The following is a 19,058-nucleotide window of genomic DNA, read 5'->3' as shown; positions in this document are numbered from 1 at the left end:
ACTGGGAATCGAACCTGCGACACTTTGGTTCGCAGCCCGTGCTCAATCCACTGAGGTACGCCAGCCAGGGTGTGATTTTCTTCTTATGCTAGAGGATCTTACACAGAGAGAGTAATTGCGACATACCCATTTACATTGTTTGCTCGATTACTTTATACATTCTTAGATATTTTATCTTTAGGATAACATTTTATACAATCTGTGATGTTTTTTCTTTAAGATCCTAGTTGTAAGGATTATAAAGCCCAGATTTGTTCTGAGAGCCTGCATGTAGCTCTCCTTCCTCATTCCATAAGTATTGATTAAGTGCCTTTCATAGCGTATGCTCCCTAGGTACCAGGGAGACAGCCATCACCAAGGTGACATCGGCTTCTGCCTTCAGGAGCCTCCAGCTCAGTGCCCCTGCTGCTGAACAGCCCTGGGCCGGAGTTCCCGTCTGGGTCCAGGAGTTAGATGGCTTCACCAAGGAGGGTCCCTGAGCTGTCAACTGCTCTTGCCGCTCAGGGGTTTGGAGCTTGGCCCTTGGAGTTCCGCTTGCCCACGGAAGGGGCTCACGGCAGGGGCTGTGAGTTCATGCCATGTAGAACCATGTGGGGATGCAGTGGGTTCCACAGAGGACCGGAGATGCTTCTGGAATTGCCTTCTGTTACTATTACACTCCTCCTTGGGGAAAATGTGCCCACTCACCTCATTTTGATGGCTAAAGTCCGCATGGTATCTAAGGACTCTGGGAAGATTCTTCTGAAACTACTCCTGCAGAGTTTTCTAAAGTCTTCAGCTTCTCCTTACCACGTACAGAGGTATTGCTTGAAACCGGTACACGCACGGGTTCACAGCCCTCTGGGGCATTGCTCTTTGCTAGTCCTTCGCATCCCTGGCTGCTGTTTTGTGATTTCTCTCCATGAACTTCACCTTTGAACTGAAGGCCACTGTTTTATTTGTACTGTGGTGCTTCGGCTGAAAGAAAACAGCTTAATTCTACTTTGTTCCAAGGAATGAGCGTTCTAGTTCTATTTCTTCTCATTGGATTCCACCCCAACTGGAATGGCTCAGGCTAGTGGGAATAACTTATTTAGTCCTATGGGTTTTTTTGAAATGTGCCATTTTACTGAGATCCCTTTATGCCAAAGAATTTAAGCTATTCACGGTGTCATATTGTCAGCCGGAGTCCAGTTTAGCATGATCCCCACTGGCGCCAGGCATTGCACTGGTGTGTTCTGTTTGTTCCTTGAAGGAAATGATCTATACGTGTGGCTATGTATACCCACCTATGGACACATACACATACATTAACGTGGTTTGCATTACATATTTTTAAAAAAATAATGATGATTGTGGTTGCTTGACAGTGCACTGCTAATATCCTGAATTTCATTAGCGGTGGATGCGGGGAGGGGCAAAAGTAGGTCGTGAGTATGCGAAACACGTTTATTTTTGTATTAGTATGTATTAATTATTGCATTATCTTTCTAAAAACAGCTATAAACCTCCTTTTGCTCCGCCTTCTGTGTTAAAAGATGTTCTACAACAAAACAAAACAGAGCGAAACAATTAAGTCCGAAAAGACAACAGGTTGCAGTGACGCCCGGGGAAAGGCGCGAGAGCCTAGGGTTTCGGAGCGCGGACGAGCAGGCGTGTCGAGCTGGTTTCTCCTGAAAGCACCGGCAGAGCCCGTTCCTTCCAGAAAGTCTGTTCACGGGAACTAATTAGAGGCCACGTCCGGCTGTGCGGTGAAAACCGCGTGCCGCCGTCACCAGTAGAGAGAAAGAATGAATAGGCCTTTGAATTCCTTCACTCGTGTGATTCCTAAAAACACCTCAGTGCTAACAACACTCTGTTCCAGGCCTGGGAGGCACACCGGTCTGTGACCTGGTCCCTGACCCTTTACCGTACGTGGGGAAGAATGGGGGAGCCCATGAAGGAGACACTCATGGGCAACCATTTGGATCTGCAGTGAGGTCGTTCTGCAGGGTCCCCGCTGATGTGGGGAAGGCCCAGGGGTCATTTTAAGTTACATTATTGTTTGCCAGCAATGTCTCATTTCCTTGTTGGAATAGGCAGTCTGCTGGGAAGAATCGTTCTTTTCATTTCTCTCTTAGCTAGACTATACCTAATAAACCTCAGCATTCAGTACACAGAGCTGGTCCATTCATCAGCCATGCATCTGGATTGCTAAGCTAGTGACTGCCTGAGTGATCAACCCATTTTCGAAATGACGGATCGTGTATCTAAATTCAGTTAAAGTGAAGAAACGTGGCAGAAAACACCATTTCGTGTAGGAGGACCTGCTGTTACATTTTAAATATGTTTTTCTTTCAGAGCTTATGCATTTTTTAAAGATTTTATTTATTTTCATAGAGGGAAGGGAGGGAGAAAGAGAGAGAGAGAAACATCAATGTGCGGTTGCTGGGGCCTGTGGCCTGCAACCCAGGCATGTACCCTGACTGGGAATTGAACCTCCGATGCTTTGGTTCACAGCTCGCGCTCAATCCACTGAGCTGTGCCAGCCAGTGGGGAGCTTATGCATTTTTAAATGGCTAAAAGAATCACACCAATCGCGTTTGACTTCGAAGTCTGTGCTGGTTGGCCCAGGGTAGGGACCCTCCTTGGCCGAATGCGCAAGCTGAGACCTGCTTTTTATTCCTAAACATGGACTTTTTTTTAAACTAGTTCATTATTAAAGCAATACATGATCATCATAAAAACATTTAGAAAGTTTAGAGATGTAAATAAAAGAGAAGAATCACCTTTATTCCCACGGTGCAGAGATGGCCACTGTTAGCGTTTCGGTGTGGGCCCTGTCTGACCGTTTCCTGTCCCGCTGAGTGGCTTTTCCTCTCTCGCCTTCTCTTTTGGGTTCTCTGCATGGAGGCTGTTTGAAAATGACCTAAAGAGCATTCCTCCTTTTTGGGTAAGTGCTTGCAACTGGAAAGCTGCATGGGTCTCTCTTCTTCGTATAAGCAGGAAGGTGATGTCAGTGGGGACAGCGGTGGTGGTGCTGGTACAGGAGGTGCTGCTGGTGCTGGTGGTTCTGGTAGCACAGGAGGTGGTGGTGGAGAAGCTGGTGGTGTGGTGGTGGAGGAAGTGGTGCAGGTGGTGGTGGAGGAGGTGGTGCAGGTGGTGGTGGAGGAGGTGGTGCTGGTGCTGGTGGTTCTGGTAGCGCAGGAAGTGGTGGTAGAGAAGCTGGTGGTGTGGTGGTGGAGGAAGTGGTGCAGGTGGTGGTGGAGGAGGTGGTGCAGGTGGTGGTGGAGGTGGTGCAGGTGGTATTGGAGGAGGTGGTGCAGGTGGTGGTGCAGGTGGTGGTGTGGAGGAGGTGGTGCAGGTGGTGGTGGAGGAGGTAGTGGTGGAGGAGGTGGTGCAGGTGGTGGTGGAGGTGGTGCAGGTGGTATTGGAGGAGGTGGTGCAGGTGGTGGTGCAGGTGGTGGTGTGGAGGAGGTGGTGCAGGTGATGGTGGAGGAGGTGGTGGTGGAGGAGGTGGTGAAGGTGGTGGTGGTGGTGGTGCAGGTGGTATTGGAGGAGGTGGTGCAGGTGGTGGTGTAGGTGGTGGTGGAGGAGGTAGTGCAGGTGGTGGAGGACGTGGTGGAGGAGGTAGAGGGTGTAATGTTGGCAGTGGTAGGAGTGCTGGTGGGGCACACCCCATGGCACCTAAGAAGAAGTAGATGACTTGTAGTTGCCGTGGAAATTCAGCCACTGCAGACTCTGAACAGCGAGTGTGGATCACTGAGGCTTTTAGAAAAAGTAGCCACCGTTGAGTTGGCCGGTTACTTCCCTAGGCCATTTGGTGATTGACATTTGGAGACAGAAGCATTGTCTTACCAGTTTGGTTTTAAGAGTTAAGGCAAAGAGTACTTTAGAGTGATTCATAACCAACCGTTCCTTTGGAAGCTCACGACTCGGAGGGATTTTGTATGTTCTCTGATGTGTTGAGGGCTGCAGGTTTGGGCTTTGTTTGCAAGCCTGCTGACAGCACCTGTGTGCACAGACACACACAGAGACACACGAGACACAGACACAGACACACACAGCTTGCTGGGCATATGCCGTGGCTAAGTTCTGGGGAAGTACCTGGAAATTTCATTGCTTTTGCTATTTCGATCACTCACTCCCCATTTATTTTGCTGGGTAAATTCTTGTTGAGGTAGAACAAACAGATGCTTCAGAGCAAATATTCTCTGGAATATTTCAAAGGAAATCAACAAATACATATTAAGAACAAGGTGATAGCCTAAGTGCCGAGGGGCCAAGTGTCATGGTTAAATTATTGCTTGTCTTCCAGAACTTCTATCTCCCCCAAATGTTTGCTTTTCCTTTGCTACCATAACCAAAGTGATTTCGCATTCTCCTTCCCTCGCACATTGGCGAGCTTAAAATATCACATTTTTAGAAATCTTCATTGTTGTACGCTGACAATATCTATGACCCAGGGAAACCAACCTTATGCTAAGCAGTTCAGCATTAAGAATCAGAGGAAGCGAAATCTCCATCTTTATGCAGAAATCAAAGAGTGGCATAAGTAACCAGCATGCCATTTAAAACTACAATGCAGTTCTAAATAATAAACAGCCCCAGATTTCACAGCTGATTTTATCAGGAGAGAAACGGAGAAGAATCCCCCGCAGTCACGCGGACCGATGGCCAGAACGCTGAGTTCCGCCCAGGTTTTTTGTTTTTGTTCTTGTGTTTAAGCACGTCTGGGATCCTCCAGTACAGACACTATGTACATATAATTTTATATGCTGTTTTTCTCTTGTGATATTAAAATATCTCCCCACGGTTTTTCTAATTGCTGTTTTGACTTGCTACATCCCATTCCATGAGTGGATGTCCCATAATTTATTTAACTGTTCCCCTTGAATTGGATTTGAGGTGGTTTCCACTTTTGTGAGTTTTTAGGTGTTTGTTTCTGCTGCTGAAGGCTTCCTGTGAGAAGGAGGTGGAGGAAGTGGCAGGTGGGCTGATAGGATAGTTTGCACGTGCGTGGAGTGCTCAGGTGTGCTTTTCAGGTACAGGGTGTGATCTTCCCAGGAGAACACAGTGATTCAGAACACAGGTCTGGGCCCTGGCTGGTGTGGCTCAGTGGATTGAACGCCAACCTGTGAACCAAAGCGTCACCAGTTCGATTCCCTGTCAGGGCACATGCCTGGGTTGTGGGCCAGGCCCCCAGTAGGGGGCATGCGAGAGGCAACCACACATTGATGTTACTCTCCCTCTTTCTTTCACCTTTCCTCTCTGTCTAAAAATAAATAAATAAAATCTTTGAAAAAAAAGAACACAGGTTTGGGAGTTAGTCAGGCCTGGGTTTCATTTCTGATTCCACATGGCGGTGTGACTAACCTCGAACAATTTCTTAACCTTTCCGTGAGCCTCAGTCTTTAGACCTGCAAAGTGGGCATAGCTCTGCTCCCCCATGAGGTCATTCATTGTGAGGATAAAATGATCGATACGTAGCAGTGCTCATCAGATGGTTACTACTTGTGTGTCTACAGGACGCCTCATTCAACCAGAAACAGTCATTCACTTACTTAGTCAGCGTTCACCCAGTACCGGTTGTGTGCCTGGCACTAGCTAGGTATTGACCAGGCAGAAGAGATTAAGGTTCCGGGCCTGCCCAGCGGGTCCCCAAATCCCCAGGGACCCAGAGCAATGAATGGGGAATCTAGGGGAACAGCGTGGCTCCCAGGAAGCATCACAGAAAAAGCCCAGAGTTTGGCACCAGAAAAAGTCAAGGTTCACATCCTGACTCTGCTGCTTCCTCATTCACAGGCCTTGGGCAAATGATTGAAATTCTCTGCACTTGAGCTTCTGCATCTTTATTCCTACTCTACAAGTTGTTGTGAGGCGCAGAAATAATGTACGCGCAGTGTCGGGCATAAAGGAGATGCTTAAAGATGATTATTATGCTTGATGTCTTCAGCGTCCCAGTAGTGGCTGATTTTTATGATAATGAACCTGACAGATTCTGCTATTCTGATGTGTCCGAGACTGGCTCCATTGTGCTCGCACTGGTCTGAACCACATTTCGTTACAGCCTGACTCTTTGTAAACCGGTCATCTTCACGGGATGTGCATGGCGATGTGGAATCACTAGCATATTCAGCTTCCCGTGAATAGCATGGCTTGGCTGTTCGGTGAAGGAAGGAAGAATGACTGATGAAGACACAGATTGCTCCTTAGGGTGTGGAGTGGCCGCACAGCCAAGAAAGAATACGGTTTACACTGTAGCGTCTGTCGTCCTGCAGATGGAACAGGGTGGTGGGGATTGAATCGGTTTGGCGGGATGTCTTTGCGTATGAAGATTTCTTGCTGATCTGTGAATGCTTGTTTATTCATATATGTAGAAAGTGCCTCTCTCCCATTCTGTTTCTGTACTGTCCCCCAGGTCACAGGCCTCCAGCAGCGACGTGCTGAGGAAAACAGACGAGCACTGACCCTCTATTTAAACACGGATAGGGATGTCATAGTAGCATCAAAAGTACATTTACGTGATCTGAAATGGAATGAGAGGATGGTTACTGTTCGTAATGCTGGGGTCCTAGAGGCAAAGCATGCCCGGTATGTAAATTGAATATAGAGTATCAATTAGAATGTATTATCCAGCACATAATCATGCTTAGTGCTTGGTAATAGCTTCCTCGGATAACTTTGTTTTACTATTCAGCTATGTTTATAAAATGCAGCCAAAATTTCTAATACTGCTGCTCTTCTGTCAGTCCGATGACCAGTCAACCACCTCGATTCAGCGTGGGCTGTGCAGCACTTTCTATAATTCTGGCTCTGAATCTTGCGCTGTAACCGGAACAGATGAACAGAGTCCACAGAAAGCTCACAGAGGTTTAAGAGAAAGGAAAAGCCAGAGAAAGCAAGTTGTATTTCTTCAGCCCCTGGGCTGAAGAGAACAGTAGAGGGGGTCACACAGATAAGGGGACCTACAACTCAGAAATACAGCATTTCATAGTGCTGTGTTGATTTATTTATAATTTTACAAAGCAGTTGGTTCGACATAACTTTCCATGGACAGAAAAGTTGCGAGTGAGGACCGAGAGCTGGTGTGTTTCCCTCACTCTGATCTGGGTCCACATCCGGGACCCGCGAGCCTTTTCCTGACCGCCTGAGAGCGGCTGCAGACGTGATGCCCCGTCAGCCCCAAGGAGCCCTCGAGCATTTCCCCAAACGAGGACATTCCACCTGCCGCCAACCTGCCGCTCTCCCGGGCAAGAAACCGGCGCCGGCACGCCACGCCTAGCCGGTCCACCGACCCCACTCTCAATGGCGCCGGCCACCCAACACTGTCCTTCCCTCCTCTCTGGTGCGGGGACACACATGAGTACAGTCGTCATGTCCCTTTCGTCTCCTCCAGCTTAGGTTTGACCTTCCACTTGGTGAGTTTTACGTTTTACATTCACGTAGTGGCCAATACAGCGGATTTAAAGCGGCTTGTGGAAGCGCACAAAACGAATGAAACGAGGGCTTCTTCGCTCGAGTTCAGTTGTGCATCTTTTCGTGCCTGCTCATGCTGGCTCAGGCGGTGCTCCCGGGGCGGGCCCTGAGACCGAGACAGGCAGGGTGACATGGGCCCTGTGTCACGGACATGGGGGCCTGGAACAGTCAGAGACAAGCGTGAGGCCCCTTGTGCCAGGGGAAGCCCGGTGAGCTTAAGGAGCGTTGAGACCGGGGATTCCAGCGGAGGGAGGGCAGGGCCGGGAGGGGGACCGATGGAGGGAAGAGCAGGACTTACCATGGGGGGTGGGTTCTGGGAGAGGGAGCGGCACATTCCCCAGCTCGGCTCACGCTAACGTCCTTATTTGGTTGCTCAGCCGTAACCACTGGAGTCCCTCGCGACTTCTGTTTTCTCTTGCTCCCTCTGTCCAGTCTGTCCAGCATGCCCAAACTCAGAGCGCCTTTTGACGCCCACTGTCACTTCTCTGTGGCCTCCCTTAGGTGTGGGCTCGGGCCCTGCCGTAGCCTCGGGACTGGACTCCGGGCTTCTGCCGCTCACAGTGTCTTCCTGGCAGAGCATGTGGGCTTCCCTGCTGATCAGGAGTCGACCCTGTCACGCACTGTGCTGAACCCTCTGGGGGGTCCTGTCCCATCTGCTGCAGCAGAAACGCCAGAGCCCTTTGGGTGCCCACATCCGCCTGGTTCCTGACCCTGGCCTTGAGCCCCTCTGCCCGGAAGGTCGAGTGTCACCTGGGGAGACCCGTAGAATGTGTGTAGCAGAGGTGGTGCTGGCCGGTGTGGTGGAGCCCCAGCAGCCGAGGCCATTTGAGAGGCTGGAGTGGGAGATGCTTTAAAAATAAGAGAAGACACGAAGCTGTAAAATCGACGGCGAGCATCCTAGTGCACTTTTCTCATCGTGGAACAGAAACGACGTGAGATGCTCACAGCTTGGAGAGCCAGCGGCACCCCGGCACATAGCTCACCACAGACATTTCCTGGGAGAACTTATTTTCCTTGGGGTTCCTTGTGAGTGTGACTCGTGGCAGCGGATGTACCCTTTTCAGTGTCTCATTGTGCTGCACCTAACCCTAACCCCCAGCAGCGGCGGGGCACAGCTCAGAATGTGGCCCGTGGCGGAGCGGGGCCGGGCTGGGCCTAACTGCCTTGTGGACACTGCGAGGCCAGGACCCGTGGTCCTGCTGGTCTGAGCCACTCCTTAGGGCACGTGCTAGGTGCCCGGCAGGGTGCTAACCGCTTTGCATGGATTATCTCAGCTGATCCTCAGAAAACCTCATGATGTGTGGATACTGTTGTTCGTCCTATTTCTACAGATTAGGGAACTGAGGCTTAGAAAGGCTAAGGAACCTGGAGGCCCGACGGCCACACAGGGCGGGGCTGAGGTGCAGGCTCCGTTTTCTCCTTAGCCCCGTGTGAGCATCCTTACCACAACGTTGTGATGGCATTGCGTTGTCCTAACGCGCACAAGGTCAGGGCTTTATTGCTTTCCACGGAAGTTCTGGTTTGATGTGGCAAGGGGTAAGTAAATAACTCAGTAATAAAAAAATACTCAACATAATAAAAATAAAGAACTAATTAAAATGCAATAAACTTTACAAAATGTTTGGAGCTTGGTGTTTGGGAGCAGGGACTCTGGGCATACCTTAGAGGACCCGTCGAGCCAGGCTCCGCTGTGTGTTGTGAGCACGGCGTCTGAATCGGCCCCGCTGTCTCTTTGAAGAAGGCGGCGCAGACGGAGAGCTCTGGCAGTTGCCTGTGAGTGGGTCTTGAGCAGCAGTAAGGTCACGACCCTTTCTGGTATTAGAACGAATCCTTGGCACAGCCTCTCAGCAAGGCTCTGGCTGTCGGTCCCAAGGCATACGGCATGTTTATGGGGAGGTCCCTCAGTTGACATCTCCAGAGACCCAGACGAGCTGCCCAGGACGCCTGGGACCAGCCTTTCCTTCATCCAAGGGTGTGTCTGGGCAGTGGGCCAGCACGGGAGCTGTCCCTCTACAGGAGGGGCGCCCTGTGATTAGCCTTGACCTCTGCTGGTATATGATGCAAGGCTTTGTTCACAGTGGTTTCAAAATAATAAGCTTGTTGAAAACAGTGTTTTGATCCAAAATTGAGTCACAGAAATGGCTGACTTGGACAATGGCTGTCGGGCTATGGAAATAGTGAAGAGTCTTTGTGATGTGGGACAGAGCCTCTAAAGTGTGTTCTCATCGTGGCACACACAGGAAAGGACCGTATGTGCACCCCACACTGCGGTAGGCAGTCGGCGCTCACGGCCAGAGGTGGCTGCCCGGGATCCTGGGTGGCCCCAGGGCTCACCTACTACCCAGGGGGGCAAGGTTCCAAGGTTTCCACACACCCCCTGGCAAGGACCACCAGGACGGAAGCCCTGATGGATGGTATTTTTAAACCCAGTCCTGACGTTTTGGCAAGAAGGGCTTAATGGGAAACTTTTTAATTCTTCGGGTGTTTGATTATGAAGGTAAGTTCTCATGTGAGGGGATTCCAATTTCTGTAGTTTATTTTTTAAAGAAAAATTGTTTCACAGTGATTTTATATTTGTATCTTGTCCTAAGACACTTAAGGTTGTTAAAAATTATTAAGACCCCTATGTTATAACAGAAGTGGATACACGGCCACCTGTAACACGACAGAATTTGGACATTGCTTCTGTGACCATTAAGTGTGACAGGTTCTCTCATGATGGGCAATTTCTAAGGAAACATTCTTAAAATTAACACTTGGGCACTGATTTTTTTCAACCGGTTATACAGAACTCATCAAAATTAGCAGGTTTTCTCCCAAATGATCATCGTGGTTTTAAAAATAATTGATATCAAGTATCCTCCTGTGTGATGATCAGAATAGTGACTGTGATATAACTATGTGAACTGCACCCTCTGATAGAAAAAGGGAAGGTAGGAGGACAGCATGCTGTCGACAGTGGAAACACAGAAGAGTCATAAAAGTACTAGCGGAGAGAGGAGCAAGCTGCCTAGAAACCAGTGACCCTGTGCATCACGTCGTCACCCAGGTGGCCGTTGGCTGGGAGTGGAGCTGTGTGACCCTGGATTGTCTGTTTTAACTTTCACTGTTCTTTACTTATCTCTCTTGTCATTTTGGGTTTCTAGCTGAGGCATTAAAACGAAGATTAGAAGACCTGGAGGAAGAGAAAAGCAGCTTGCGCTTCCAGTTTCCTTCCAGGCAGCCGGTCCTCTGCAGCCTTCTGGTCTACCTGGGGGCACAGGCTGAGGCTGCCCTGCGCCAGGCCGCTCAGCAGTGAGTACTGGGGTCGGACCCTGCCCTCCTCTCTCAGCTCCCAGGTGGTGAAGAGCTGGGAGGGGATTAGCTGGAGAGACCCTCAGCTTACTCTTTGGGGCAGTGCCCTTTTGCTGGTTGGACAGGCGGAGTTTCCTTCCCGAGTGAGGGACCCGTGTGGGCCGCTCCCCTAAGGAGCCCTTTCTGCTGATTGACAGAGAGCAACCCTAGACATGCACGGCCAGGGCCTGGGGGTTAAGCTTCCCTGGGAAGCCAACCTGCTGAGAAGGTGGGGGTGGGTTTCCTCTTGTCCAGGGCAGCTCGGGCTCCTGGCCTTGTGTTAGCCTGTCAGATCCACAGACAAACCATCCCCTCCTTGTGCTACCCAAGGGTGTCCTGGCATCGGTAATGGAGAGCAACCGCGTTTCTGGCCCCGAGGCTCTCATCCTGGCTGCAGGCTTGAATCCCCTGGAGAGTGTTTAAATGTTCAGTTTCCATCCAGACTGAGTCCGTTGCTGCTGCGGTGGGTCCCAGGCACTGGCACTGGTGTGGCTGGGGGTCGGAGAAGCACTGCTTTTGGACACCTGCTGGTGCCTTCTCTCCCTGGGGACAGACAGGCTTCAGAGAGAGTGGGTTTCCATCGGAGGAGGGCTGTGAGCCCTGTCACAGTCTGGGCCTGCCTCTCCTTAGGGGTAAACACAGCCACAGCAATTACACTTTATTTCCAATGTCCCTGACGATCACCAGACTGGCCCACTCCGCGTGGGTGTGCATGGTTATGCAGTCAGTGCATCTTGGCGTCTCCCTGCAGCCTCTCTTCACGGTGAGGCCGACTCTTTTCCGGAGGCTTGCCCTGAAGTTTTGCTGGTAGCAGAGTGAGAGGCACCTGGTAGGTGCTTCTGTACAGGTGTTTGCCGAATGAGCTTTCACCTTTCAAAAAGCAGGTGAATCCCACCCATTTCTGTTCTTTTTATTCATCGCACGTCGAGCTGGCACCTCGTTCCCTCTCCCTTCCTCACACGGGGGGCTCTTCCTGACTTGACTATCTGCCGAATTCTTTCGTTTGCTTGTTCTTTGGGGTTCGTTCTTGGCCTCCACTCCAGCCCGGGCCATTTCAGTCTCTGCTGATGTATCGTGTTTCTATTTCCTGTGCAAACACTGCCCAGCAGTTGCTAAGTGCCTTTAAAAGTAACTCAGTTAAACATTTTTACTGTGATAGAATATACATAACCTCACATCTGCCATTTTAACCATATTAAGAGTACAGTTTGGTGGCATTAAATACGTTCACATCGTTGGGTGACCATCACCGCCATCCACCTCCAGAACTGTCGTCTTCCCGAACAGAAACTCCATCCCCATTAAACACTGACTCTCCTTTCCCCCTCCTCCAGCCCCTGGGGATCACCCTTCGACTGTCTGTGTCTATGAATCTGACTTCTCTGGGGACCTCATGTAAGTGGGGTCACACAGCACTTGCCCTTTTGTGACTGGCTTATGTCACTCTGCCTAATGTCCTCAAGGCTTATTCATATTACAGCAGGTGTAGGTATGTCCTTTCTTCTTAAGGCTGAACAAGATCTCATTGTATGGACGGGCCACACTTTGCTTATCTGTTCTTCCCTCAATGAACAGGAAGTGACTTATGTAATCCTGACGACAATTCTAGGGGGTGCACTGTTTTGTATATTGATATCTGTACTCATGTGGAGATCTTCATTGTCACCAAGATCTCTATTTGTATTTAAAGAAGAGGCAACTAAGCCCAGAAGAGGTTAAGGGCCATGCACAGACCACCCAGCGGCGGTGCTGAGCCGAGGCATACACCAGGCCTTCTGGCTCCAGTCTCGGCTTTGCCGTGACCTAGCTAGCCTGCACGGGATCTGGTTGGAGAGCGATGCTTTGTTACGGTCTTGGCCGAGTTTCTCGCAGAACACAACGCTCCAGTAAAGGTGATATCATGCATTCTCACTCAGTGAGGTCACATCATCTGACACCTCTTATGTTGACATTTTGGGCTGCAGCCACTTCCTAGGGTTCAGCCTGATATATCCCCACGAAAACAGAAGCCCTTCTGCACCATTTACGAAGCCAGTATTAACGGTCGGCTTACCCCTCTCCTTTCCTCCCGGAGCTGCCTGTACGCCGGTATGATCTAAGTTCTAGCTCTCTCTCACTACTGAAGTCGGCAGTGACTGTCCAGGTGTTAAATTGAAAAGGCGTTTTAAATGCTGGTTCTGCTCTGCATCACTGCATTGTGCAGAACTTTTACTCAGGCAAACTCACCCCTAAAACTCTCTGCCCTTGACCTTCCTGCGTCACCCTGTCCTGCTCTTCTTGCTGCCTTTCTGGCCATTCTCAGCCTCTCACGAGCCCCTGTTCCTCTCTCAGCCTCCCGGTGTTGACGCTCCTCCACTCCGCTTGCAGCCTGTCCTCTCCCTTCGCTCTCTCTCTGCTCTCTCCGGGTGACCGCAAAGCCTCCCATGCTTCAGGTATCACTAATGCACTCATTTCCCTCAAATTCATACCTCTATCTCCCTTCTCTCTCCAGAGTTCCAGCCTACAGTTTAGCTTTTGATTGAACATCTTCCCGACCCTAAGTTTATCTTTGTATCCAAAGGTTTACTATCTTTTAAGCCTACTTACTAAAATTGACTGTCTCCCTAGTCACCCTCTTCTCCTGTACCCTCAGTCTTGGTGACTTATACCGCCGTGGACCCAGCTACCCAAGCAGGAACCCTGGGACGTCCTTGGCCCCTCCCTTTGCCCCACTCCCAGTTCTGAGAGCAGCAAGTCCTGCTGATTCTGCCGTCTGCCTCTATCTCGTTCCCACTCACTTTGCATCCTCGTGGCCACGCCTTAGTACGGCTCACAAATGTGTCTTTGGGGGATCACAGTGGCCTCCCTACTGGCGTTCCTGATTCCTAGACAACTCCGTCCCATTCATCGGCCACAGCGCCACCAGTGGAGATAAAGTCACACTCAGTGCCTTTCAGGATAACGTCTGTGCCGCTCAGCGTGATACCCACAGCTTTTCCATCCAGCACCTGCCTGGCAGCCCAGGATTTAGCCAGCCCTCTCCAACACCTGCAGTCCGTACATCCTGCAGTATGAGAAGTTCCCTGAATGCTCTGAATGCTTCTAAATTCTATGACCTTGCACGTGACCCACCATCGTCACTACCATCCTTGTGTAGCCTCACCCATGAGCCACACTGTCTCCTTGTTGAGTTACTGGAGCACCTGAATTGCCTCACCGCTGTCATGAGTGTTAAGGAAATATTTTCCCTCCGATACCTGTCTACTCTGAAAGACTACAAGATCCCGGAGGACAGGCTGTATTGTGTTTACCTTATGCCGAGAGAGTCGAACAGTGGCTGGGCCGTACTAAGTATTCTCTAAATATTCACTGAGTCAGTGAATATGATACAAATGTGCATGCACCTATGCGTAGGTTGGCAAGGATACATGTGAATGTCTATTGGGAGAGAGAGAAAAAGCAGCTTCACTCTAAGGGGGTTCAGTTGCCCTGGAGAAGATGTCTCTTCAGCCCTCCTTCTGACTCCCCCAGCAAGAGGGGCTTCCCAGTGTCCTAACGGAACCCTGGACTGGAGGTCAGGAATCCCCAGATTTGGTCTGACGTCTTCCACTACCCCCCTGTCCTGTCCTGGTGTAGTTTCCCAACTCCTGCGCACTGCACTCCCCTCACCGGAGAGCCAGAGGGTTGGATTAGACCACTGTCGGCCAGACCGCAGTTATTTATGCATTATCTTTTCCAAACCCACCTGTCTTCTTGTGAACACAGTGAGAAGGTAATGACCCCAGATCAGTTTCTTGTCTGAGTTTTTAGAATGTATATTACCATCACACAGGTACTCATAATTTTTTAGAAATTGTCTTTCAGTACGCCAGCACCCGTCTAGTGTGTCACATCTGTCATCACCTGGATTACCTGGATTTGCAGGTCTCCCCTAAACCAGGGGCTGTGGCTGCAGTTCTCACAGCGGCCACCAGGGGGACACGGTGCCGGGCTGAGCTCCCAGAGGAGTGAGCCCGGAGCCTGGACAGAAAGGTTTCTCAGTCATTTCTGAGTCAAGGGGGAAACAGAATCCTTTGCAATGAATGACACTTTCTTTCTTTTTAGAAATGGTTGTATTGACTTGGAATTTCTCAATGAGTTAATAACACCAATAAGTGTCTCCTAGCCTTTCGGGATCAAGTATTTCTGTGAGAGTCTGGTGAAAGCTGTAGACTTCTTCCGTCCCACACCCCACATGCACAGACATAATACAAGTGGCTGTGTGCAGCTGCAGGGGCGCACGGACCCCCCACTCCTCAGGGGCCCAGGGGTCTCAGGCTATCACAGCTTTGTCTAGAGTAAGATTCAAGGGAATGCGAACTCCCAAGTACAATCAGGTACTTCGATTTTAATTTTTACTGTCACTGTGTTCATTATAACCCCTGTTGAATTCAATTTTTAAAAAACCATAGTTCACTCTCTAAAGCTTGCGTAGGTGACCAGCCCGAATTGCACCTGGTTTGCTCAGGGAGTTTCAGCTGCCGCCTTCGGGGGTCAGCCAGCCAGGCTCCCTGAGGGGCAGACACGGGTCCTCTCAGTAATGCATTGGGTCCCTGGGTGCCTGTCCTCCGTGGGTGCAAATGCAGCGTGGCTTCCCTCCCCTCCAGTCTCCGCTGTGCCGGTGAATCCATCTTTCCCGGTTCTTTATGCCATCCTGGGCAGATAACAGAAATGTCTGGGGCCTTTTCAGTGCTGATGTTCGTTCATCCGTCCAGTTTGGAACGTAATTATACACCCAGTTCACATCTTTCCCCGTCTGGCACCTGTGACCCTCTCCTTCGTGGTTGCTGCTGCCTCTCCGGCTGCTGGAGGTTGACTCACCTGCTCTCTAAAGGGACTCATGTGTGGGTTCCCCAGTGGGTGCCACGGGGTCCTCCTGCCACCCAGACCCTGGTGAGAATGGAGCCCTCTTCGCCCCACCTGGGCAGCCACCACTTTTCACATGTGACTGAGCCCCTTTCCGCGGGGGCCCCTTGCCCAGCGGCACACTTGTGAGGTTAGCTTTTGTGACGTCTCCTCAATTCATAGGAAGCTCACGCACCTTTCCCACAGGGGATGGTGGGCATGCAGACCCTGTTTGCCCACCGTGGCTCTCCAGTTCCTTTATCCAGAAGGTTCTTTGTAGGATTGAGCCCCGGTCACCCATGTGGTGATCAGCTCAACAACACACTGAGTATCTGCTTTTCCTCTTTCTCACTCCCTCGCTCCTAGTTTTATGGGAATCACTTCTCCAAAAATCAGCCCCAACCCAGATCCTGGTCTCAGGCTTTGCTATTAAGAGAACCCAAGCTTAGACTATACATTCTATGTGTTTTCCTGTTGGGCCTTTGCCCATGTGCACATTAAAATCGGTCATATGTACAACTAAATCGTGTGTGTGTGTACAATGTCCTTATTAAAGACCCTTCCCCAGCCTGGCCACTGCGGCTCAGTTGGTCAGAGCATTGGCTCATAAATGGAGAGGTCATGGGTTCGGTTCCTGCTCAGGGCACATGCCTGGGTTGTGGGCTCACTTTGTCGGGGTGCTTAAAAGAGGCAGGGGTTCGATGTTTCTTTTTCACATCAATGTTTTTCTCCCTGTCTTTCTCCTTCCCTTTCTCCTCTCTTTAAGATCAATAGGCACGTCATTGTGTAAGGATTTTTTAAAAAGACCCCCCTACCAATGGCCAACTTAAAACACAAGGAAGTACAATACAGCTACGTGTAAGAACAAAGATACACAGTAGTTTTCCGGGGGCCTTGTCGAGGTGGCACACTGGTCTCCCATCCCCGTGTTTCCTGCGCCCACACTGCCTTTCTGATGGACAGAGGTAAATGTTGTGTAGCTCGTGATGCTCCTGGACGGAGCCGTTTTTCCTCTGGTTAGTTCTCCTTCTGTTCCCTTTGAAACACGTGGTTCTTTGTGCCCATTTCATTGTCACGTGGGGGACACCAGGCCGTGGGATTCAGTGACGGTCAGCTGTCAGGTCACAGATGGAGTGAGGTGAGGGTGCACTGCAGAAAGACTAGGGGACAGTTGTTACGGACACGTTTCACCAGAGCTGGAAATACGAGAGCGCTGTTACGATATAACCTAAAAATGGTCCTTGCTGCCAGTGCGCCAGGAGTCGGATAGGCGCTGGATGGGCAGCACGCCAGGAGTCGGATGGGCACCGGATGGGCAGCGTGTGCCGCGTGCCCCATTCCCAGGAGCTCCCTGCGGAGCCTTGTCGCCGCCTCCGGACGAGAAGGGAGGGAGGAGGGCGGAGAAGAGCAAGCTGAGGCAGCCACCGAGGGCTCCTCCGAACTTGTTCCAGAATTGGTGGACTACGAATAGAAGTTCCCAGATACGGTCTTCCACGTCACCCTTTCACTCAAATCCAACCGAAGTCTGTCCTGAAACCCACGGCGTAGCTGTTATAAACCCGGATAAACATGCACGCGTTCCTCGGGCAGGGTGCGCACTGCTGCGTTTGAAACGACGACGCTCCGTTTCCTACGGGCTCTGACTTTTACTCCTTCCTCCTGGCTCTCTGGCCCCAGAGCTTATACACAAAGCAAGAGCTATAAAGTGACCCACATCGCTTGACTGGGCGACTCCGCAGTAACGGATTGTGCTGTCAGAGTGGCCTCCTTGGCTTAAGGCTGTTGCATTTAAAGCGCATCAGTGATTTTCTGTGACTCATGCAAACCGCTTCTTTATCACCGTCTTCCGGATAGGGGGAGACGGGAACAGGTCAGCCAGGTGACGTGCGGAGAGTCTGATTGAATGGGCATCTGTAGGGGCAGCCATGAGCAGAGGTATTCTGAATGGCCGCACTCAGCTCCCGCTGCCAGAAACAGTCACCTCCACGGAGGTGTCCTTAACTGTGACGCCGAGAGCACTGGTCTCTCGAGAGCCCGGGTCCTTGCCTTCACTCAAATCACAGCATTCCCCCAACACAGCAGATTTTTCTCCCACAGTGAAGCCTGCCATCGTTGTTGTTGTTGTTGTCTGTGTTGTACACACAACTGCGTTCTATACACAACTGTGCAAACCACAGCACCCGCCATGAGCCATCTTGCGCTGCGTCCTGGCGGTGGGTTGTCTGGCCCCTGCTCTGCCTCGCTGGCATTCTCCAGAGGGTCCTGAAGGCGGCCCTGCGAGTGAAGGGTGGGCACCGGAGCGCTCCTGGGAGGAGGTGGCCGTGCAGGCTCATCACAGGCACACGCTCCTTCACCACCGGGCTCAGGGGATGCTGACACCTAGTTGGTGTTTCAGCCTTTCCTCACACAAGTCATGTGGTGAGCGCAGTCCCTGGAATGGAAAACATTCTCCTTGAAAGGTGGAGTTCCACCGTGTCCAGGGGTTGCGGGATCTCCCTCTGCAGACGGTCTCATCCTTCCTTAAACAATTAGGGAAAGGACGAAAGCAGGAAGGCCAGGATTTTTCCAGCTGTGGGCAGCCCCTGATGGGGGCCTGCATGACCCCTCGGGGCTGAGCCTGGGGTCTGAGCTCCCCTCCCCGGCCCTACCTGCTGTCCTGACGTCCCACCCTCCTGCTGTGATTCCCGCCCCCGAGGGACGTGCGGCTTGTACCCACGGATTAGTTTACGGCAGCGACTCTCATTTGCAGGGAGACGCTGGGGACTGCGCCTTGAGAATATTAAGTAGAAAGGGAACGATGTTGTTGAAGGGCGAGGCGGGGGCTCCGAGGACTGAGGTCTGAACCCTGGAAGCCCGTCCCTTGCGTCGTCACCGAGCTGCCGCGAGTCCCGGGGCCACTGCGCCGCCCTCTGTGGACGGCTCTCCGTCCCCCGAGTCAAAGCCCGAGCGGCAGGGAGAGGGGTTTTGGTTAATCACCAGGGCTTTCCTGACGGATTAAGTAATGAATGTGATTAACCATAATGGGGAGAATTCCCAGTGACCCACCTGTAGCTGCTCTGAGCTAATTTCAATTAGATGTTGATTTCCTTCAATAGCTCCCATCCCGACCCAGATGGTATCTATTTAGGAAATCCGGGAAACAATATTTGCATAAACAGAGCAAATTGGGAAATACATTTGTGCAAAGAAGTGATCTAATGCAATAGAAAGCTGCATGTAAACAAGTTCTGGATTTTCCAGGCCATGGACTCATTAAATCATTCAACAAATATGTGCAGGGCCCCCTGCTCCGTGCTGCGTAGTGGGGACACCAGCGTGAGATGGCGCAGTCTCTTGGCTCCGAGGCCCCCAGTCCAGGGCAGGTGGCCGTGGGAGCTCTGGGGCTCGGAGGAGGAGGAGGAGGCGCGTCCAGTTCCCGGGGACAT

The 19,058-nt window shown here is 51.1% G+C and overlaps 1 protein-coding gene across 5 annotated transcripts in view; it reads left to right on the top strand.

Moving 5' to 3' along the window:
• DISC1 (DISC1 scaffold protein) overlaps positions 1 to 19,058 on the top strand; it is a 262,910-nt gene that overhangs the window by 62,538 nt on the left and 181,314 nt on the right. For all 5 annotated transcript variants that reach the window (XM_045817203.1, XM_045817186.1, XM_045817193.1 and 2 more), the window contains exon 4: positions 10,584 to 10,731. In XM_045817203.1, the coding sequence (XP_045673159.1) occupies positions 10,584 to 10,731 (148 nt within the window). The remainder of the gene's footprint in view (positions 1 to 10,583; positions 10,732 to 19,058) is intronic.

Source organism: Phyllostomus hastatus, unplaced genomic scaffold (assembly GCF_019186645.2).
Source record: "Phyllostomus hastatus isolate PE091 unplaced genomic scaffold, TTU_PhHast_1.1 phas_contig_148, whole genome shotgun sequence".
NCBI lineage: Eukaryota > Metazoa > Chordata > Mammalia > Chiroptera > Phyllostomidae > Phyllostomus > Phyllostomus hastatus.
The sequence above is the reverse complement of the archived record's forward strand: the minus strand, read 5'-3'. Positions and strand labels throughout refer to the sequence as shown.